This window comes from Mycteria americana, chromosome 22 (assembly GCF_035582795.1).
Source record: "Mycteria americana isolate JAX WOST 10 ecotype Jacksonville Zoo and Gardens chromosome 22, USCA_MyAme_1.0, whole genome shotgun sequence".
Classification (NCBI taxonomy): domain Eukaryota; kingdom Metazoa; phylum Chordata; class Aves; order Ciconiiformes; family Ciconiidae; genus Mycteria; species Mycteria americana.
This window is the reverse complement of record NC_134386.1, coordinates 5,959,765-5,979,753: the sequence shown is the minus strand read 5'-3', so window position 1 is coordinate 5,979,753 and position 19,989 is coordinate 5,959,765. Positions and strand designations below refer to the sequence as shown.

Sequence of the window (19,989 nt, the reverse complement as noted above, 5' to 3'; positions counted from 1 at the left end):
CCTGGGCTCTGACTGACGGACCTGGTGTTTGGCTTGAGGAGGCTGAAATTAAAAGCAAAAATCATAAAATACATAAAATACATCCAACTTGGTGGAGAAAAAGCTCCCACCATCACCATGAACCGCCTCTGGGCCTTTCGGCTGGTGCCGAATCAAGGCCCACGTCTGACACTTTTTGCCGGACAGGGCCCTGACTGCAAAAAGGCGCTTCCCCGGGGGTCCCGTGCCCGGCCCCGGCCCGTGGCCACCCCCGCGGCCTCCCCAAGCCCGGGACACCGCCGCAGCTCCTGCCCAGGGCCTGTGACACGGCTGGGGGTCGGGCCGGGCCGCCCCAAGCAAGCGAGGGCCGCAGGACTGCCGGGGAGAGGAGCAGGGCCGGCCGAGCCCCGGAGGGACCGGCCACACCGGGCCGGGCCTGGCCGCCGCCCACGGGGCGCGAGGGCCGGAGCGGGTCCCCTCACGGCGCCCGCAGCCACTCACCCTCGGCCCGGCTTCACGCGCGGCGCAGTGTCCCGCGCGCCTATTGGCTGGTGGGAAGCGGGGTCCCTCTCCCAGCCAATCGGCGCCGCTCTCATTGGGCTCGGGCCGCCCCCTCGGGCAGGAAGCGGGTGGGGGCGTGGGCACGGTGGCCTCGCGGGGGGACGGGCGACGGAGAGGACGGGCCGCGGCTCTCCGCCACGGCGGGTGGCCCCGTGCGGCTGCCCCGGTGTGAGTGAGCTCTCCCGCCCCCGGAGCCCCGCCCCGGGACGCCCCCAAAGGCCGACGGGAACTGTAGTCCCGGCCCCGGCGCAGCCCGGCCCCCGCATGCACGCGCCGACTACCGGTCCCAGCATGCCCCGCGGCCCGCCGCCCAATCGCGGCGCGCTTTGTTGCGGGGGTGCGGCAGGCGCCGAGGCCCCGTTTCAAGATGGCGGACGACAGTGAGACAGCAGTGAGGAGGCCACCGGCGAGGCCTCCGCGGCCGTCGGCGGAGGAGAACGACCACGAGCACTGCAGCGACTGCGAGAACGAGGCGGAGCACGGCTCCAACCGGGGGTGAGCGGCGGCCGGGGCCGCCCGCCGCGGCGGCGGCCGGGCCCATTGAGGAGGGCAGCGGCCGGGAAGTGAGCGGCGCCCCGCCCCGTGCGCGCGCCGATTGGCCGCCGGGCAGCATCCCGCGCTGCGATTGGTCGAGCTGCTCGTCAATCTGGCGGGGGGGACGAGCCCGCTGGCTACCATTCACGCCTGTTGTGGGAGCGTGTCCTGAAGCTAAGCAGGGTCGGGCCCGTCAGTGGCGTGGATGGGTGACGGCTTGCGCGGTGTCTGCGGGGCGGCTAGAAAGGAGTTGCGAGTGCCTTTTTTTGGCAGAAATGAGCCCAACTCGCAGCTCTTCTTGTCCTTGCGTTAGGGCGTGTCTCCCCACATTTCCCCTGCCTCCAGCACAAGCCCCGTTCCCCTCCCAGCATCTCTGGCACCGCAGCGGCACCCAGGGTGGTGGCATGGCTGGCCGTGTTATCTCGCTCCCTGGAGCCTGTGGCCTAACGCGGCCATCCCTGCAGCCTGGAAGAAGCCCAGGCTTCTGTACACCAGTCCCATCATTATCCTAAACACAGCCCAGGGTTTTGCAAAGCTCAGCCGATGTCGTCTTGTATTTCGAGGAGCACGGCCTCCAGAGATACGAAATGGTGAAATAGCAACAATTAGGCTGGGAGCGTGCACGGCAAGGCAGGTCCTTATCTAGGTAGGAAAGATCTAAAATCCCTAACGTAGTACCTGCGTTACTCACTGCCTTAATTAACGAGGCACAGAGCTGCCTCGCCACGCCTGTGGTTTGCAGGAGAGGCTTCGTTCTCGTTTCTGCTGGCTTTGCATGCAGCAGGGCACGTCAGCGTGTGGCTTATGCCACATTATGTGTTTCCAGAGGTTTCCAGAGGTTTTGCGCCTTGTGCTTCGCACACCTGAGCCTCACCGGGTCCTCTTCCCGCTCGCCCGCTGCGCCAGCAGCTGCTTTCCCAGCCCTGCGACACAGAGACCGTTGCCTTGAAGAGCTCTTCTCCCTCCGTCAGCAGCTTTCTGTAGGCAATCCCGCCTGTCCGGGAACCAAAGTGAATAAAAGGTCACGCAAGAAATATCACAGAGGCATTTTTTATGACAGCACAGATGCCCGTTTGTATTTTATTTGCCTCCCGGGTGTGGCACCATGTCTCAGCTTAATAGGTTTAGCTGTGCTTGGGGAGATTTTTCTTTTCTTTCCCTCTGACGTGATTAGGTTTGTGGAAACCAGAGCCAAGCAGAGAGGAGACACGGTGCTTAATCACCGTTATTTCCTAGCCCAGCGGTTCAGCCTGCCCTTTGCCAGGAAAAGGTGTGTTCTTGAGCCCTCTTCATATCCGAGCACGAGCATCGCACCTTCTGCAACCTCGAGGAGTTAAAATGCAGTTACTTGCCCCGACTAGGGCAAGCGTTGAAGTGCAAGAAGCTAACCAGGCAGCCTGGGAAATGTCCTGTAACAAATATACTTAGAGAGTTCGGATCGCTCAGGAAATAACGTTAAAAGCATGGCTGATGGGCACAGCGATAACGAGCGCAACCCAGGGAGGCTTTGGAGCTCTCTGGCAAATCTCCTGTCCCCCCCCAAAACCTAATGGGGGATCCACCTAGGAAAGAAAAGACCAAGCGGTAGGAAAGGTGGTGGTTTTCTCTCTTGATGCACATCGATTCTGTTGATTTCATACCGTCGTGTTACACTGGGATGTGGGAGCGTTTCTGGTCACCCCAGCTGAACGCTGTCCCCACAAACAGGGCAGGGGAAGTGCTTTGAGCTGTGGGGGTTTGCAGGGCGATGCTTGGAGTCCTGCCTCTGCCCAGTTTGTGTTGAGAGTCACTGGATCTTGGCTCTGAGATTTAAAACATAAAAATATTACTTAGCGAGAGCAATACTTCCTTTCCTTTTAAGGACAGGAAAGAGGAATTGAGTTTCCTCTGCCTCGGTCCTGTGTCAGCACTGGGAAGTGGCCGCACCGTTCTCCACTGCGGCCGTCCAAGTTGATATCCCAAAGAAAAAAGATCCCACGTTCTGTATTTGTCACGCTTTCCTTTGTGCAGAGAGGGCTTCTGTCGTGTCTGCAGAGGGTTTATTCCCGTTGTAGATAAAAGACACTGGAAGGGCAGAGACGCTGGCACAGGCTCTGCTCCCTGGAGCTGCGGCAAGCCCGGTGGGATTTGTCAGTTCACAGGCAGCGAGTGGCGGTGGTGAGACCAAGGATTCGAGTATCCCAGCTCTGTGAAACGCGTCTGTTGGCAAAACCACCTGGGGTAGTGGTTTTGGGTGGGAAAAGTTCATGGATGGTCCTGCGGCACAAACTGGGTTGTTGCTGGATGGTGTGTGGGGGAAGCAAAGGGGCTTTTCTTGGTGGGACAGCGGGCAGCTGCCTGGTTTGGCAATCCCTGCCTGTACTTACACAGTGAGAGGATGTTCCTGGGACAACCGCCTGTGTTCTAACATGGAGAATTTAGTTTTAGGTATTATATGGAGTGCAGTAATGGTGCGCTCTGCTCCGGGACCTGTGCTCCACTGTCTGTGGAGCCTGCCTCCTCGCTCTGTCCCCTAATGAGATTACAGTCTAAGTACCGCACCCGATTAGCCCCAGGTTTGGTAGAAGGATTTTCCAGCACCTAAATACGGAGCAGGGATCTACTGTTTCTCATCTGACACCTTTCAGACTAGGAAGCAAGGCCACGCAGTGGAGGAACTGCAAACCGCACAAGCCCTTGTCTGAATCTGCAATTCCAGTTTGGGTTTTGAGGAAGAACCAGCAGTGTTTGGTACTGTTTGCTATCATAGGTGTGAGACGGTCTGAGAGCCTGAGCGTGGCATTTCAATTTGTGTAATGAAAGACACTTTTTGATCGCCGCAGTGCGTACGCTACGGGAAATAACTCCCAGCCCCTGCCATCAAAATCCCCCCATGCCAAGCCAGGGCTTCCCACCGGGCTTTGGGAGCCGAGGGAGCCGCGGGGAGCCAGCCACAGCCAGAGTTGTCCTCCCTTGTGCTTTCCTCCCCCACTTTGCAAACATAGAGCTTTCGGATCTGGGAACACAGCGGGAGCACGCGCGGATCCAGGTGATAGATAAGTGGGTGCCGAGCACCAGTTTGTTACTGGATGCGTCCGGTGTTTCCCAGCTTCCAGAGGGGTCCGAGTGGGTCTGGCCTTGAACAAGCCTGTCTGGTTTATTTAGGTACTTCCAAAAGTCTATTTTTGAGATCGCTCAGGTTATGGGTGTTATTTTCTGTGTGGGGGTCAGTGCCAGCTCCTTTCCCTTGAGGAGCCGTCTGGTAGCAGGGAAGGGGGGTTGCAGCGTCCATAACACTGGGAGAAGGGAAAAGGTTTTTCCTTCATCGGAGAACGAACCGTTGCCATCCTGTGGGTAATCGGAAGGCGTTTCACATACGCAGCCGATGCGTCCTTCTCCACACACTTTATCTCTCAAAGCAGCTCGGGATGGAAAGGAGATACGGGAGGAAAAAAGCCATAAGTGCAGCTGGGAAGGCCGTGGGCTGTCGGACAGGAGCTGGCCTGGCAGTTAGCCCTTCCTGTGGGGGTGAAACCAGCTTCAGCCCTCGCAGCTTCATGGGTCTTATCGGCTGCGGTAGCTGGGATTTTGGACAGTGGTGGCTCTGTCCCAGGGCACTGGTGGGGTGATACCATTAATTTGGGGAGCGTCCAAGGGGCTGCAGCTACACTGGAGCGTAAAGAAGAAGATATTTGCTTTCCTAAATGGACTTTAAAATAGAAAACACCTATAATTGTTGCTTCCCTAGGTGTAACGAGATGGACCTTTGGGTTTTCCAGCATTGTCCTATTTTTCCTTTGCTGGTGACTTGTCTGCTGGGTTGATTTTGATCTCCTGGCTGGAGCAGGGCCCTTCCCAATGCCGTGGCGCCTGGGAATGCAAAACCTCATCCCAGCTTATGCCACCCTGATTTCTTCCAGGTCACGATGGCTTTGCTCATAAATCAGGGAGGATTTTTCTCAGCGCTTTTACCTGTGAGTCCGGTGTGGGGGTGAAGCGATATTGGTTGGGCTGAACTCATTAGTGGCAAGCTGGGAGCTGGCAGCTCTGATTTATAAAGCAAAGCGACGCCAACTGAATACGCAGGGGCTGGGAGGATTTTGTTTGTCACATCTGACACCTACAGCATCCCGACGTGGAGGTGACCTGGGAAAATGTGTCCATCTCCTTTGGAAGGGATGGCTTCCAGCATCTGCCCTCGGACGTGCTCTCAAACTCCTCTTGTGCTGTCAGTTTGTGGTGTTAACATCGGTAAGAAATCAGTTGAATGTGTTTATTGCAGCTCCACGGCGGATGGTTTCGCTCCTCCCAGGGCCTGCATGCGGCTGGCTGGCTGGCTGGGGATCTGCCAGGTCTCACCCGTGCTCCTCTGCAAGGAGTTAAAAAACCCCCATCATGCATTTGTCACCAAAATCAATAGCGGTGTCAGTACCGCTTTGCCGTAATTACTTTTGCTGTCATGTCAGAGCTCGCCCCGAGAGCCCCGAGTGGAGGTAAAGCCCTTTGCCGGTGGTGGGAGGAAAGGTGAGATGTGTCCCCCAGGGACGGTTCAGCGGTGCTGCGGGATGCTGATCCCCACAGAGCTGCGGCTTCGCGGCTGCTCCTCTCTCTGCTCCGCTGCAAGCACTGAATGCGCTTCTGGAGAAGAGGGGGGGCTTCTCATCGAGCCCCCTTTTATGGAGCAGCTTGCCCTGCACTACTGCTTGTTCCCCGTGCCGGTGAGCAAATGCTTGCTGTGTCCCAGTGTTTCACATGGGGCTCTGCTGATAGACGGGAATCGTTTTCCCCAGCAAATGCCACCTGCAGAGTCTCCGCTGCTGTTCAGGTTTTGTCTAGAGGAAAGCCTTCCCCAGCTCTGCTGCTCCATGTCCTGCAAACCAGACGTCTCTGCTCCGCAGAAACCACACCGGGTTTCTGCACCGCGAGTGTCAGTGGCCTCGCTGTCCGCAGGCGTCTGCACACCCAGCCCTCCCGGCTTCATCCCTCAAAAAAACCATTTCTCTATCCACTTTTCCCTGGTTTCAAAACTCACTTGCTGCTCAGCCTGGGGATTTTTTTAAACCATATTCCCTTCCTGGCTCTCTCCTTTTCCCGGCCTTGCTGAAATAAATAGTTGGATGCTGCTCCAACATTTTTTCCGGCGTGTTTCTTCTTTCCTTTCCCTGCTCCACCCTCTTCACCACTATCTTGTATTTGGTAAAGACATTAAGCTGGTCCGAGAGCAAGCGGTACTGGGAGGTGTTTCCAGGCTGGCGGGTGCCTTCGGTTCACCGTCTGCCTCTGGGCAGATCAGAGCTGTGCGGTTGTCCCTGCTGTGAAAGCAGCAGTCGTTTTGGGGGTGCAAGGAAGGAGACACCTCTGTGTCCTAGAGTAAAAAATATACTGGCGTGGATCCCTGAGCTGAGATTTGGGGAAAGAAGAGGACGAGGTCCCCGGGCATGGGAGGGCAGGGACACGTCCCACAGCATCCGGGCTGGTGGGGGGTCCCTGGGGCAGGTGGGGCAGAGCCAGTCCCGCAGAGCTCGTACTGGTTTCCAGCCAGACCTGCTCTGGTGTGGGTGACGGTGCTCGCCGGTGGTGGGCTTTGAGGTTGTAGGGTGCTGTGGATGTGCCGCTTGATGCAAAGAGCAGCTCCCACCCGGGATTCTCCGTGGCTTTCCTTGCTCTGGCCTCTCCCTGTCAAGCCAGACGTGGGTAACGTCCTCAGTGAAAACAGAAAAGGAAAAATGCTGCAGTTTTACTGCAAAACAAACTTGGCAGCACTGACAGGGACAGGACAGAGCTGAGTGATCCTGCGGGCGTGCACGCCATCCCCCGACTTGCTTTGCAGAAGACCCCTTGTGCATGTTGGCAGCTGGCAAAGCGCCCCTGGCCTAGTGTCCCCCCCCCTTCCTCTCTCATCCCTCCGCTCAGTCCTGCTCCAGCTGTCTCTGGGGTTGAATTTCCACCTAAGCCGCGACCCTCTCGGAGGCTGTAACCTTCTTTTGGGGACCATTGGCAGGGAGGCTCCCGGCTTGGGGTGCCCCAGCTCCACAGCAGTAACATGGCCTGTCCTGCGTGAGGGTATCTCACGCAGGGGTGAGATCACGTACGCCATGCCAGGAGCAGGCACCTCTCCTGTGTTTTGGCGTCAGGTTGCTGCCAGACTTGCCGGGCTCGGTGTGGGGTTTCACACCGGTGGCTGCTTTGGGGTGCTTGTCATCTGGATGTCCAGGGCTGCCCTGCATCCCTGGAAGGCAGAACGATGCCCTGGCACAGGCATTTCCCACCCTGCGCTCCCAAAGAGATTTGCTGCTTGGTCTTGATTTTCCAGCTCCAGCCTAACAATATAATAATTTTCCAATATCACAGCACCCGTCTCCCTAGATCATCACCTCTGCAGGTGGGGTGACATTTGGCGCAGTGTCCTTGGCCGCCAGCCCCTCTGTGGTGCCTGGGCCTGCTGCGGTGCCTTATCCCCAGGACTGGACCAACGTTTGCTGCTCCCACTTCCATCCTTGGGCTCCGAGAGGAGGAAAAAGCCTAAGCTGGGCATCCCCGCCACTCCATGGGGTGGATTTGGGCATGTGCGGCCGAGCGGGGTGACGTGACGGCAAAAACACAGTCACCTGCGGTGTGGGGCACGCTCCCCACCGCTGAGCAAACCTGCGGGGTGGGAGATGTTGGCGCTAGTCCCCTTTTGGGAGCTCGCACGGAGCTCGCTGCTGGGAGGGATGCTGGGGAGAGGGCGCATGGCTGCACCCTCCATGCACCAAGTGTTCCCCCTCCTGGAGTCTTGGACTCAAAGCAGGGAGCTTGTATTTTCTTTAGAGAGCTTCAGAAACCCTATAAATGTTCTCCAAAAGAAAACCCCAAGGCTCCAATGATGTTTCTTTTGTTCCCTAGTGGCTTGAGTCCAGCAAATGACAGTGGAGCGAAAAAGAAGAAAAAGAAACCCAAACGGAAGAAAGAGAAAGGAGGAGATCAGCCTGACCAGGCTCAGGACCAGTCGGTGAAGGTGACTGACCCCTTCCCGGAGTCGCGGCCCCACACAACAGCCAGCCCTGTCCTGAAACTCTCCGATGTAGCTTAGGGCAAGGAAAGAGCCTCCCAGTCCTGGTTTTAGGCACTTGGCTGCTCAAAAAACTTAAGGTTTAGAGTAATTTCCCAGCCTGGCTCCCTGCATGGGAATTCCCGTTGCTACGGGAGGTCTTTGCGGAGCGCTCCAGGGTAAACGCGGTCCTTGGCTGGATATCCCAGCCAGTTCCTGTGCTGCGGTGAAAGGGTCAGACTGGCGCCTCTGAGTTCTTCTTTCCAGACACCAGCTGCCTCCTCGCAGGCAGGGAACCGCCACGCTGCCACCTGCCAGCTTCCTCTCCTGCCCACAGCCAGCACAACGAACGCGTTCTCCTGCTTGGACAACATCTGATGTTGTTGGTTTTTGCTTGATTAACATAAGAACAGCAGCCGGGTCAGAGCAGGGTCTTTCTTACCCCTCTTGGCTTTGCCCGATCCTGACTAGCAGCCGGTGCTTCGTGAAGGAGCATGGGACATGTAAGGTTTGTCCCTCCCAGGGCTGGCGGTCACCCATCTTGCCCCCTCTGGTCCTGTGGCAGGACACACACACACAGATCTGTACGTCAGCAGAGGTTGTTTTCTGTCTGATGCCCTTCATCTTGACTCAGCCTCTCTGCTTTGTCCTGGTCTGCAGTGCCCAGGGACCCCTCTGGAAGCTGCAGTTTGCAGATACGGATCCAGCTTAGATGGAGGAGGCTGAAGCAGTGAGAGAGAAAAGCCACCGCAGAAAGCCCAAACGCTGGGTGTGGGTTGACCCAGGGTGTCTCTGCACGGGTGTTAGCCAAGGTGAGGCAGGGAGGTTTGCTCTTGGGGCTCACAGCGCCCTCCTTAACTGAAGCTTAAAGCATTTTAAGGCACTTCATCTATCCCCTTCGACCCAGGAGTGCCAAGAAACCAGGTCTAGGTGTGTGGCAGGTGCCTGGTAAAAGGGTTCATCCATCTCGTAGAGGGTTACGAGAGGATCTAGGCTGGGAAGCGAGTTTTCTCCCTGCTCTCCCCTTCCTGGCAGGGTCAGCTCCAGGTTCCCCTAATGAGGAGCTGAAACACAGACCTGGTGGCTCAGCTTACTCATTTTGTCTTTCCACCCTCCTTTTCTGCCCTCAGGTGAACTCTTTACCCGCTGAGAGGATCCAGGAGATTCAAAAAGCCATCGAGCTCTTCTCTGTAGGTCAGGGCCCTGCCAAAACCATGGAAGAAGCCAGCAAGAGGAGCTACCAGTTCTGGGACACGCAGCCGGTGCCCAAGCTAGGTACGTACAGCCCCTCACTGTTTCGTGCTCGTTGGGAGAAGCCTCGTGGTCCCCAGGCTGCTCAAAGAAGCCCAAAGAAGCTGGTCCCTGACCAGCAAGCGAGTCCCTGGACGGCCCCTCACTGCTGTCCTATCTGGGCTTCAAAGGCATCAATGACACTTGTCCACCGTTCAGCATCATGGACTGTGTGGCCAGCCCTGCCGCCGGAGAGCTGTGCAGGCGGCTGGGTGGTCGAGAGGGACAAGGAGCCATTGCAGACATCCGATTTGATGCCTCCTGCATTTGGGCATCCCTTAATCTCAGTCTTTAGCCCTTGAATTGGGTCTCCCTGGCCCTCTGTGCCCAAGTTTTATGCGGGGTGTTGCCAGCCTTCCTCTTGCCAAGTCCTAGGGGACTTGGAGCTAACCAGCTCTCCCCTTTCTGGGGGCTGAAGCTTCCCAGCAAGGGGTCCTTGGTGGGGAAGGTAACTCGGGGTGAGATGGGGCCAGCCAGCGATGGGAGCCACTCAGGGAAGCAGGTCCATGTGCTGAGCTGCCACATCCTTGGTTTGCTGGGCTCACATCAGCCTCTGGCATGGGCAGGCGCTGGGGCTGAGCCAGGAGAGCCGGGAGAGGGGAGGCACAAACCTCATGAGCATCCGCACCCCTAAGCTGCCATACGCGTCTAAAGATGGGGAATCCTATCTCTTCGTGCCTTCTTCCCCCTGTGAAGAGCCCGGCTGTGCTTCCCAGCTCTAGTCCTTGCTCCAGCCCTTTCTCCGGTTTGCTCTTGACACTCTCGGCCTATGTCAAAAATGATCTGCTGTCGGTAACGAGGCATTTCTCAGCGTGGCAGGAGCTCTTGGCAGCTGAGCAGATCTGAAAGGAAGAGGGGTGCGCTGCCGCAGAGCTGCATGTCTGGAAGGCGCTCGTTCCCAAGCTAATTGGAGCAAACCTGCAGCGCTCCCGGGGTGCCCGGGATTGCTTTGCTTAGTCTCTCCACCCCTGCAGCCCCCAGCAAAATCCATGCAGAGCTCGGGAGAACTAGAGAATGAGTCAAAGCCCATAGTTTCTAGATTTACCTGAAGCTTGTCATGGCTTCAAATTGGCTGCTCTTCATTAGGTTGTGTCCGACCCCTCTCGCTGCAGAGACCGTGTTTGATTCCCTTTTCATGTTGTCAGCACCAGTCTGAGGCTTTCTTTGGTCTCAAAGACTGTTTTCTGGGAGCGACGGTCTCAGCTTTGTGCTGGGAAAATCGTAGTGAGATGGCACGGGGTTATGTGAGACAGCAAAGCCTGATCTTGCATTTGCCATTTTTCGCAGAGGATCCTGGACATGGCAAACATCGTTTCTGCTTGGGTAAACCCTGGAGGAAGAGTGGAAGGTATCTTCTGGGGAAGGAGAGGCAGAAAACAGCCCACTCCTCCGTACACCAAATTGCTGGCTGTGCTCTGGCTGCCGGCCACTCGCTGGGTCCCAGCGTCTCGTGGTCCTTGCTCAGGAGCACGCTCTGGCACCCAGCATTACGTACACGAGGCTATTTAGGGTCGGGTAACAAAAGTGCTGTGGGATTTTTGGGGCCGGATTTCAGAGCTGTTCAGCACCTGCACAAAACAGAGAGGACGGCCAGGGGTGAGCATTTCTGGAAGCTGCCTTAGGTGGGTGTGATGGGGGCAGTTCTTGCTCTGGGCTTTTCTTCACCTCCCCATTGCCTGGAAACCTTTTCAATCCCTTTTTAAGGGAATTCCTAATTAGCGTGGCTTGCTTCTCTTGGCGGCGCTCAAGTGATGCCGCTGTGTTGACATCCCCGAGAAAGCCAGTGCTTGAACCAACATCTCTTGGCTGAATCAGGGGCTTTAGGAGTCAGTGTTTTTTCAACAAAAGTTGTCTTGTTTGCTGCAGTTCTTTAAGCACAGTGGGAAGGAAACCCTGACGCTTGCCAAATGGCAGGGGCCAGAGCTGGCAGGGAGAGAGCCAGCATCCGATGGAGCGGCTCATGGGAAAGTGCTGGCCAAGGCTGGGACTGTGGGGATGGGGAAGGATAAGGCATCTCATGTGGACCTGGAGGATGTAGCTCTGAAGCTCTGATCAGTTTGGTCGCCTCCTCTCTGCTGCCCGATCGACTCTGCCATTGCCCCTGAAAGAGGAGTTTTGGTTCTCTGCCCCGTGTCGCATTGAACGTGTGGTGCGTCCCAAACCGGGTGGGTGAAATGGCAATCCCTGGCTGCCCATGCCAGGGACCTGGGGTCAGAGATCACGCTGGGGAAGGGGGCCACATTGGTCACCAGATCAAGGTGTCGTGGAGACTTGGCCTCAAACAGCAGAGAGCATCTTCATGGCTCCCTGCTGTCTCTTACAGGAGAAGTGGTGAACACCCACGGTCCCGTTGAGCCAGACAAAGACAATATCCGTCAGGAGCCATACACCTTGCCCCAGGGCTTCACCTGGGACGCCCTGGACCTTGGGGATAGAGGCGTGGTGAGTACAGGCAGCCCGGCACACGCTTATTGGGAGGGTGTCTCCGTTGCACGGTCGGCAGTTCCATGCTTGGACTGCCAAAGGTGGTTTTGGGGATGGCAACATGTCTTTCACCACACCAAGCAACTCTCCAGCTCAGTGGTCACGCATCTCCTTGGAGTTAGATGCGTCTGACTTCTCCCACCATGCAGTCACCTCTCACCCATCCCACGTTGGCCAGGTTTCTTCATGGGGATGTAAGGATGGCTGAAGCCAGGAGTTTTCCCTTAGGAAGACCCTCCAGACTGTGACCCACCTCCCTGGGAGATGACCTGAGGGCAGCAGGACTTATCTGTGCATCCTGCTGCTTACCTGGCTCCGCAGCGGCACGGGTTCAGGAGGGCAGAGCAGGGGGATGTGCCCGTAGCAGGGACACGGCTGCACACGGCGCCCATTGCTGTGGCCACACAAAAAGTGTTCAGGGTCCCGTCTCAGGGCAGCTGGGGCGTGTGATGGCTGAATAACTTCCTTAACCTGCTTGGGCTCTTCTGCTTTAGCTGAAAGAGCTGTACACGCTCCTGAATGAGAACTACGTGGAGGACGACGACAACATGTTCCGGTTCGATTACTCTCCTGAGTTCCTGCTGTGGTGAGTGGCACCACGACCACGGAGCAGAGGGTGTTGGATGCTGGCAAGCCTGACCCCGGTGACAGCGCTGCAGCTGCCTTTGCTTATCCCGTCTCGCTTCTTTTCAAAATCTCCCTTCCCCATCTGTCACCGTGTGTGTGTGCGGTGTCCCAGGTACACTGCGAGAGGGGCGTCTTGCCCAGCCCTGCCTGCCTCTGGCTTCTTTGAGATATGGGAGCCTAAAACTGGATTTTTTTTCCTCTTTGGTTTCATCCCTCGAGTGTTTGTAAAAATCCCGGTAGCTAAGGAACTTCTCAGTGCCCTGGAGCTGTAGGATGAAGGCAGCTGCCAAGTAATGTTGCCAGCAATAACACTTGAAGACCTGTTGCAGTGGAGCTGCTGTTTCCTCAGGGCGTTCATGAATGGAGGAACATGGATTTCCTCCTGTCTTGCTAGTGAGAGCTGGCCTTGGCCACAGAGTGCAGGAATTGCCCTGGATCCCAGCAGTCCTGCCTTGTCACATCACTGTCACCCTCTCATCCTCCTGCCTGCAAACCCACAGCTGCGTTGGGCAGCCTGGAGCAGGACACGGCATCCCAGGACAGGGTGGGGAGGCAGGAGCAGGTACGCTGGGGACCTTTGATGGGATGTGAGTTCTGAAGCGTGTCTCTTCTTCAGGGCGCTGCGTCCTCCGGGCTGGTTGCCCCAGTGGCACTGTGGAGTCAGAGTTGTCTCCAGCAAGAAGCTGGTTGGATTTATCAGTGCGATTCCAGCCACTATCCACATCTATGACACGTGAGTGCTGCTTCGCTGCATTTCTCATCCTGCCCCTTGATGGCACGTGGGGTTTCCTGGGAGCGCTGAGGAGGTCTGGCTACATTGTCCTCCCCTACCAACCGAGCCCGACCTACGCCATTCAGCCGTGGAGATGCTTTGCTGCTTGGAGGAGAGGGTGGGAGATATTTAAGGTGGGCAGTGAAGTTCTGTGCAAAGACATCTTGTAGTTAGCAGCCGTGAAGGCTGTTTTCCTCAACAAGTGAGGTCAGCTTAGAGCTCTGGCTTACAGAAATCCTCCAGGGCTGGATGGAGACCATTTTCCCTGGGAAAACCTTGGGTTACAGCTTAAGGGAGAGTTCTCCAAACCCAGCCCTTGCTCTTTGGCCTTCCCCGAGGCTTTGAATCCTCTCTCTGGAAGGGGCTGGAGGTAAATTGCCCAGGGCGTTGGGCTGATCCTCCAGGTCAGGACAGTCGGGTCTCATGCTCTGCGTTGTTTCTTTCCCAAGAGAGAAGAAGATGGTAGAGATAAACTTCCTGTGCGTCCACAAAAAGTTGCGCTCCAAACGGGTGGCTCCAGTTCTGATCCGCGAGATCACGCGGCGGGTTCATCTGGAGGGGATCTTTCAGGCTGTTTACACTGCGGGAGTGGTGCTGCCAAAGCCTGTGGGGACTTGCAGGTGAGTGTCTGTGGTTCTCCAAAGAGATTTTGGTCTGCAGACTTTCCCTTGCTGGGATCCCCTCTGTGGCGTGTAGCACGTGTGGGATTACCCAGGACAGGAGAGATTGATTCCAGCCCAGGTTTCTCCTCACCACGCTGTCCTTCCAGGATTAACTCCAGTAGTTTTGCTTAAGCTGCTCACGTATCACAAGACAGGAGACTTTCTGCAGCACAAGCACTTCAGGCCGCCCTTGTTTTTCTCTGCGGGAGCTGCTGGCCTCTTCGCGAACCAGCGTGATGTTCTCGCTTGCCCTCTCATGGCAGCTACGAGAACCTCGTGCCCGTGCGGCCGTCCCGCTGCCCAAGAACAAGTCTCCCACCGTGAATGTGTTTCTGCAGGTACTGGCACCGGTCCCTGAATCCTCGGAAACTCATCGAGGTCAAATTTTCCCACCTGAGCAGGAACATGACTATGCAACGTACCATGAAGCTTTACCGGTTGCCCGAGGTGGGTGCCAGCCGGGGCTGTGAGCCATGGAGTCAGCGCTCACGAATTGCTCCTTGCTGAGCAAGGGGTGAGGCTGGGAACTGGAGACACAAACATCTCAGCTGAGGTCAAGTCCTCTGCCTGGAGAACTGGGGTTTGTTTCATGTAGTAAATGACTCTGTCAAGCCATTGCGCTTTATTTAATCTTTATTTATTTTTGCCTGGGTACCTGCATTTTAAGGGCAAATTCTTGCAGCTAGAGGACCCTGTGAGCTTTTGTTTCATGGTGAGTCATATCCTGTCCTCCTGGTAAAACAAGAATGCAGATATGACAGCCTTCATCTGTCCAAACACAGCCTCGGAGTGACCTTGAATTGGGTTAGTCCCTCATTCTTCAGTCAAACTGATCGGTTCTGTCACTGCAGTTGTCCTGCTGGGGAAGTTCCCCAGCTGGATATGGGAGAAAAGACAAACAAAGCATTAAAATTGCCACCACCTTCCCCGACCTTGTTGGCTTCCTTCTGTCGGTCAGAGCTGCTCGTTTCGGTTGGAGAGCGCTGCTTTAGTGCTGGGCAGCACACAGCTCTTGTCTCCTGCCTCCCGCCTCAGCAAAGGCACCAGCTGCTCTTTTGTAGCTACCGATTTTTGTGCGGAAACCCAGACCCAGAAGCAGTCTGTGCTGCTTGATCTGGGCTTTGCTGAGCGATCCCAACCCTAGATTAGAAATCGAACCCAACTGGAAATAACATCAGGTGGTTCCTTGCGGTCCCTTGTGGTGCCCAAGGCACGTCTCCCAGCCCATCCCCGCTGCGAGCAGGAGCAGAGATGTGGAGGGAAGCAGAGATCTTGTGTTGTTAGTGGGTAGGAGGCCACTTCCAGCAGGACTTGACCTGGCATGTGGGGCTTTGGGACCCACTGTGCTTCTTTGCGGTCTTTGCCATCGGTGTCATGGCCGACGGCATCCATCCTTCTGCCAGGCAAGCAGGGCTGAGGGGGAGAATGCTGGGTTGCGGGGCTGAAAATGGGCTGATCTAAGCAGAAAGCGTCTCTGTGACGCTTGTTGGAGAGCCCTTGAGTGATAAAAGCCGCTGTGCAAGCAACGCAAATGATTTGTCCCGCTTTTTGTAGACTCCCAAGACTCCTGGCTTGCGGCCAATGGAGCACAGAGATATCTCTGCAGTGCACAAGCTCTTGACCGAGTACCTGAAGCAGTTCCACCTGACGCCCGTCATGAGCCGAGAGGAGGTGGAGCACTGGTTCTTACCTCAGGAGAACATCATCGACACCTTTGTGGTAGAGGTGAGGGGGCAGGAGCAAGATGGGAGCTGGGCTTCTGCCTCCACTGGAAGAGTGTGTGGCGAGCGGTGGGAGCGATCGGGGAGGTTGCCGCCCTGGGCAGTGAGATGTTCTTCCAGGGTGGGAGGTTTGAGCTGCTGGGGGATGGTGCCTCTCCATCCCGGGCTGCCCCGAGTCTCCTGGCAGGGAGCCCGCACATCACTCAGACTGGCAAAGCTCCTCTAAGGCTCCGGCTGGGCTTTATCGTGGCTCTGACGTGTTGCGGTGTCACTTCTGGCTTCCAGAGTGCCCCAGGGGAGGTGACAGACTTCCTGAGCTTCTACACGCTGCCCTCCACCATCATGAACCACCCGACTCACAAGAGCCTGAAAGCTGCTTACTCCTTCTACAATGTTCACACCAAGACGCCTCTCATCGACCTCATGAGTGATGCTCTCATACTCGCCAAGTCGGTGAGTGATGGCAGGGCCGGGGCGGCACAGCTGGGCACCGGGCAGCTCACTGCTCACCTGGCCGGCCTGGGGTTTATGGGAAGGGCCGGCCATGGGACAGGGCTTGGACCCAGGGCTGCACAAACCCAAATCCTAAAGGATCTGCTGCCCAGGAGAGGGAAGCAGGGGTAGCCTGAACCTTCTGGCTAGCGTTGAGCTGAGCTCAGGGTGTCTTCTCAGCAAATTATAATGCGTATGTCCGAAGCGCTTGAACTGAGGGTGGGTACACCGATGCTAAGTTCTTCCCCATCAGCCTCGCTCCCTTCTGGGGGTGCAAAGCTGGGCAGGAGAGGGGGCAGGCAGCTCACGGATGGGATGAACTCCCCAGCACGTAAGCAGGAGGAGCTGATGGCTTCATGTCTTGCCCGTGCAGAAAGGATTCGACGTCTTCAATGCACTGGATCTCATGGAAAACAAAACCTTCCTGGAGAAGCTGAAGTTTGGGATTGGGGACGGGAACCTGCAGTATTACCTGTACAATTGGAAGTGTCCCAGCATGGCACCAGAGAAGGTCAGTGCCTTGGGGTGGGGTGGTCCTCCAGCGCACGGGGAGGGGTCTTGTCCCCACAGCCCCCAGGTAGATGAGTTTGCCTTCACACACCCCTCGGCGTTCCCAGGCCAGCAGTACACGCAGTAATGGGTGAATCCAGCGATGGCTCTGCTGTGCCCTCCCCGCTGTGCCTGCACAGAGGGTGTCCCTGGGGAAAAGCACTTGCCACTTGTCTCCCCAGGCTCATTTCACTCTTGGACAGGTTCAGGGTCCTTAACCTCACACAGGTTCCGTGACCTTAACCTCACACACGTCCGCACGGACGACCTCTTCCCTCTGCGGAAGGAGGCCAGGTACAAAGAGGAGACAGGCAGAGGGCTGCAGGGTGACAGATGTGACACTGGTGGTTGTGACAGTCACCTGGGAGGTGGTTGCTGTGCCCTGTGAGCCCACACAGGTGGGTGTCACCGCGCAGCCCTGTAGCCTCTTTGTCAGTCTGTTGTGGTGGGGCGAGACTAATGACAACCCCTCTAGAGAGAACAGACGAGCTTGAGAGCCGTTGGGTCGCTGTTGAGCAGGTCCCTGTGACGATGGGGAGGTCTGCCAGCGCGGTCACTTGTAGCATGTGTGGAGCGGCTGAGCCACGGGATCGCTGGGGTGTCACCTTGTCCCCACGGCCGGCAGCTCGCTGCCCGCCCAGCTGGTCCCAGCACTGCAGCTGTAGCCACCCCGACTGCCTGCCCTGGGCCGTTTTTAGGCAGCACCTGGTTGCTACCGTGGCTCCACCCTGAAGGTGTGGTTCAGCATCCGTCCGGTCCGCAGCCGCCTTGGAGAGGACAGTGCTTGAGAACCAGAAGCTGCCTGACCGTGCAGTGCTGCCCATGCTGTGTTGCAACAGCTAATTAACGCCTTAATGGCGGTAACGGGACTTTGGTTCCCTTCGCAGAGCGCATGAAGGCAGGTCTCTGGGGGTACAAGCCCATGTGCCTTAAACTGTGCCACTGAGCCATTCGAAAGCTCCCGGAGGTTGCCGGGAGGTTGAAGCAATCCCTTTTCTCACGAGGAGAGCTGGTGGGTTGGAGAGCCTGGTGCTGGGAGCCTCTCTCTGGCCGTTCCCTGCGGTGGGGCTGCCCGTGGCTCCAGCGGCTCGGAGGCCGGGACCAGCCACCAGCATGTCCCATCACGCAGTGCCCAGAGAGCGCCCAGCAGTGCCGGCTGCCCTCAGAGGGGCCTGTCCCAGTACCAGGTTCTCGGGAAGCAGCTTCTCCCAAAGCTGTTGGTATTTAGCTTAGAAGCAACCTTGGCTCATCAATCAAGGCTGTCTTGCAGACTGCCCGGGCTTGTCACACCCCAAACATTGGTCACGTCCCCAGATCGGAGCTGGGCAGGGTCCGTGCGTCCGTTCGGCTGCACGCCCTGGGCTCTCCCTGCGCTCAAATATCCCAAAGCTGATGGGGAAACCCACACAGACAACACTGAGCCCTCCCAGCCGGCATGGCGAGGGCTTGCGAGCTGCATCTGCCTGGAGCCGGGTCCGGGGCAGAGGACGCTGGCGGTCGGGCACATCTTGACCTGCCGTCTCCATTGGCCTCCCCAGGTTGGACTGGTGTTGCAGTAAACGAGCCCTTGCCAGGAGAGCGTGGCGCTGCCGAGGAGCCGGGCCCGGCGGAGGTGCTGCCCTCGTCCTTTCCACCGAAGCAGGACCTGCGCCGGGAGAGGTGGAACCGAACCAGCTGCGCAGCCGCCCACCGCCTGGATTCACCGACCGCGTCCCGCAGCGCCGGCCGCCGCTCCCCCGCTGGTGTCAGCGGTCTCCTTTGTTTTGATTTAATTGCATCCTCGTAAAGACGTGATCAAGGGAATGTAACTGCTGAAACTAGCTCATGATTGGCATATAATGGAGTTAACGGGTGAATAATAAAAGTATATATTATATATATTTTAAATCTTTCCTGTTCCAAACTGACATGAGTTGCATTCGTCTGCTGAAGGCCACCTCCGGGTCGCTGGACCGTGACTTTTCTCGACGGGGCCGACCGAGGCAGATGCTTGCTGCGCCGAGCGGCCCGGCGCCGGCGTGGTGGAGCACCGGGATGCGGTGGCCAGGCTGCCGAGCCCTCCTGCCCGCCTGGAGGCTGTTTTGGGCTCTGTCCCCTGCTCGGCTGTTTTCCCCCGGTTTGCTCCCTCCTACGTTAAACTCGGTCCTTCCTGCGGGCGCCTGGAGAGGGAGGATGGCACCGTCCCTCCCCGCGGGCTCGGGAGCACGTTGAAATTTCTTTCTAAGGGCTATTTGTGCAAGCAATGCCTTGTCGCTTCTCCTCCCCAGCCTCGGAGACTCGAACCCTCGCTGCCTCCGGAGCTCGTCCAGCGCACCCTGCTCTGCTCGGACTCCTGGGGCTCATTCCCCTCTGCCACCCCAGTGACGCTGGGGCTGCAGGCACTGGGGGGATGCTCCGTCGCCGCTGCCACACCTCGGGGCTTTCTGCTCGGCTGCTTTTCTCTGGAAGCATGGAAATGTGGATACACACGCAAGCGACTGCCCTGCAACGCGCTATCGGCATCGCCCTGGGGCTTCAGCCTCTCCAGCCACTCCGGTGCCTCTTCAACCAGGCTCGTCATCTTGTGCTACGGGAACCTCCGAGGTAAAAGAAATGTTTTCTTTCATGGAAAACCTTTATCCCATCAAGATATCTTGGGAAGCAAGCACCCGGGCAGCCTGCCGCCTCCTGCTGTGACATGAACCGCGTCCACGAAGAGCTCCGAGATGCTCCTGCCCTCCCAGCCAAAGGTTTCCAAAGCTGCGCACCAAGGCCAAGACCCCATCTATGCACTCCCACGCCTCCCTGCCCCTCTGTGCCCCCGTCGTGCCCCGTGTCACACCACGGACCCCGAGGGGCTTTGCCCACCCCAGCCTGGACCTGTGGGGGTTGGGGGGAACCTTGGTGGGGGACCAGGAGCCCGTCCCGTCCCCCTCGCCAGTGCCATCACATCCCCCCTGCTCGGGGTCCTGTGTCACCTATGCAAGTACCTCTGTGTCCCCTCCTGTGTCTCTGGTGTCCTGGGCCGGGGGAGGCTGGGTGCGGGTGGGGGGTGTCCGGCGGGACCCTCCCCCTGTCCCCGCGGCAGTTTTGAGGGCTGCTCCAATGAGCCCCCCGGCCCCCAGGGGTGCAGCACCCATGGGTGCTTGGCAGCTCCCCAGGGCAGTGCTGCGTTTGGGGGTGGGCTCAGTCCTTATCCCCCCCCAGCCTCTACCCCCCCACCCAACGGGCCCCAGGAGGTGACAGGGACGCCGGGGCAGGCTCTGTTAAAATAAAACCTTTATTCGACTGGCTTGACACCGGGGTATAAATCTGTGACGCCGGTGCTGG

At 57.6% G+C, this 19,989-nt stretch overlaps 1 protein-coding gene across 1 annotated transcript; it reads left to right on the top strand.

The window, feature by feature from the left end:
- The first annotated feature begins 759 nt into the window (after positions 1–759).
- NMT1 (N-myristoyltransferase 1) lies at positions 760–18,556 on the top strand. The gene is made up of 12 exons (XM_075523329.1): positions 760–1,035; positions 7,939–8,050; positions 9,214–9,358; positions 11,697–11,815; positions 12,352–12,443; positions 13,101–13,217; positions 13,706–13,876; positions 14,257–14,365; positions 15,473–15,643; positions 15,925–16,092; positions 16,505–16,642; positions 18,219–18,556. Exons 1-12 carry the CDS (start codon positions 908–910, stop codon positions 18,237–18,239), a joined length of 1,491 nt encoding a protein of 496 aa, XP_075379444.1. The 5' UTR covers positions 760–907; the 3' UTR covers positions 18,240–18,556.
- The last annotated feature ends 1,433 nt before the right edge of the window (positions 18,557–19,989 follow it).

Bases quoted from the DNA above. Each gene is read 5' to 3' on its own strand.
- NMT1 (XM_075523329.1), top strand. From the start codon at position 908: ATGGCGGACGACAGTGAGACAGCAGTGAGGAGGCCACCGGCGAGGCCT. The intron at 15,644-15,924 runs GTGAGGGGGCAG...TCTGGCTTCCAG, and splicing joins TCGACACCTTTGTGGTAGAG to AGTGCCCCAGGGGAGGTGAC. The intron at 16,643-18,218 runs GTCAGTGCCTTG...TGGCCTCCCCAG, and splicing joins CCAGCATGGCACCAGAGAAG to GTTGGACTGGTGTTGCAGTA.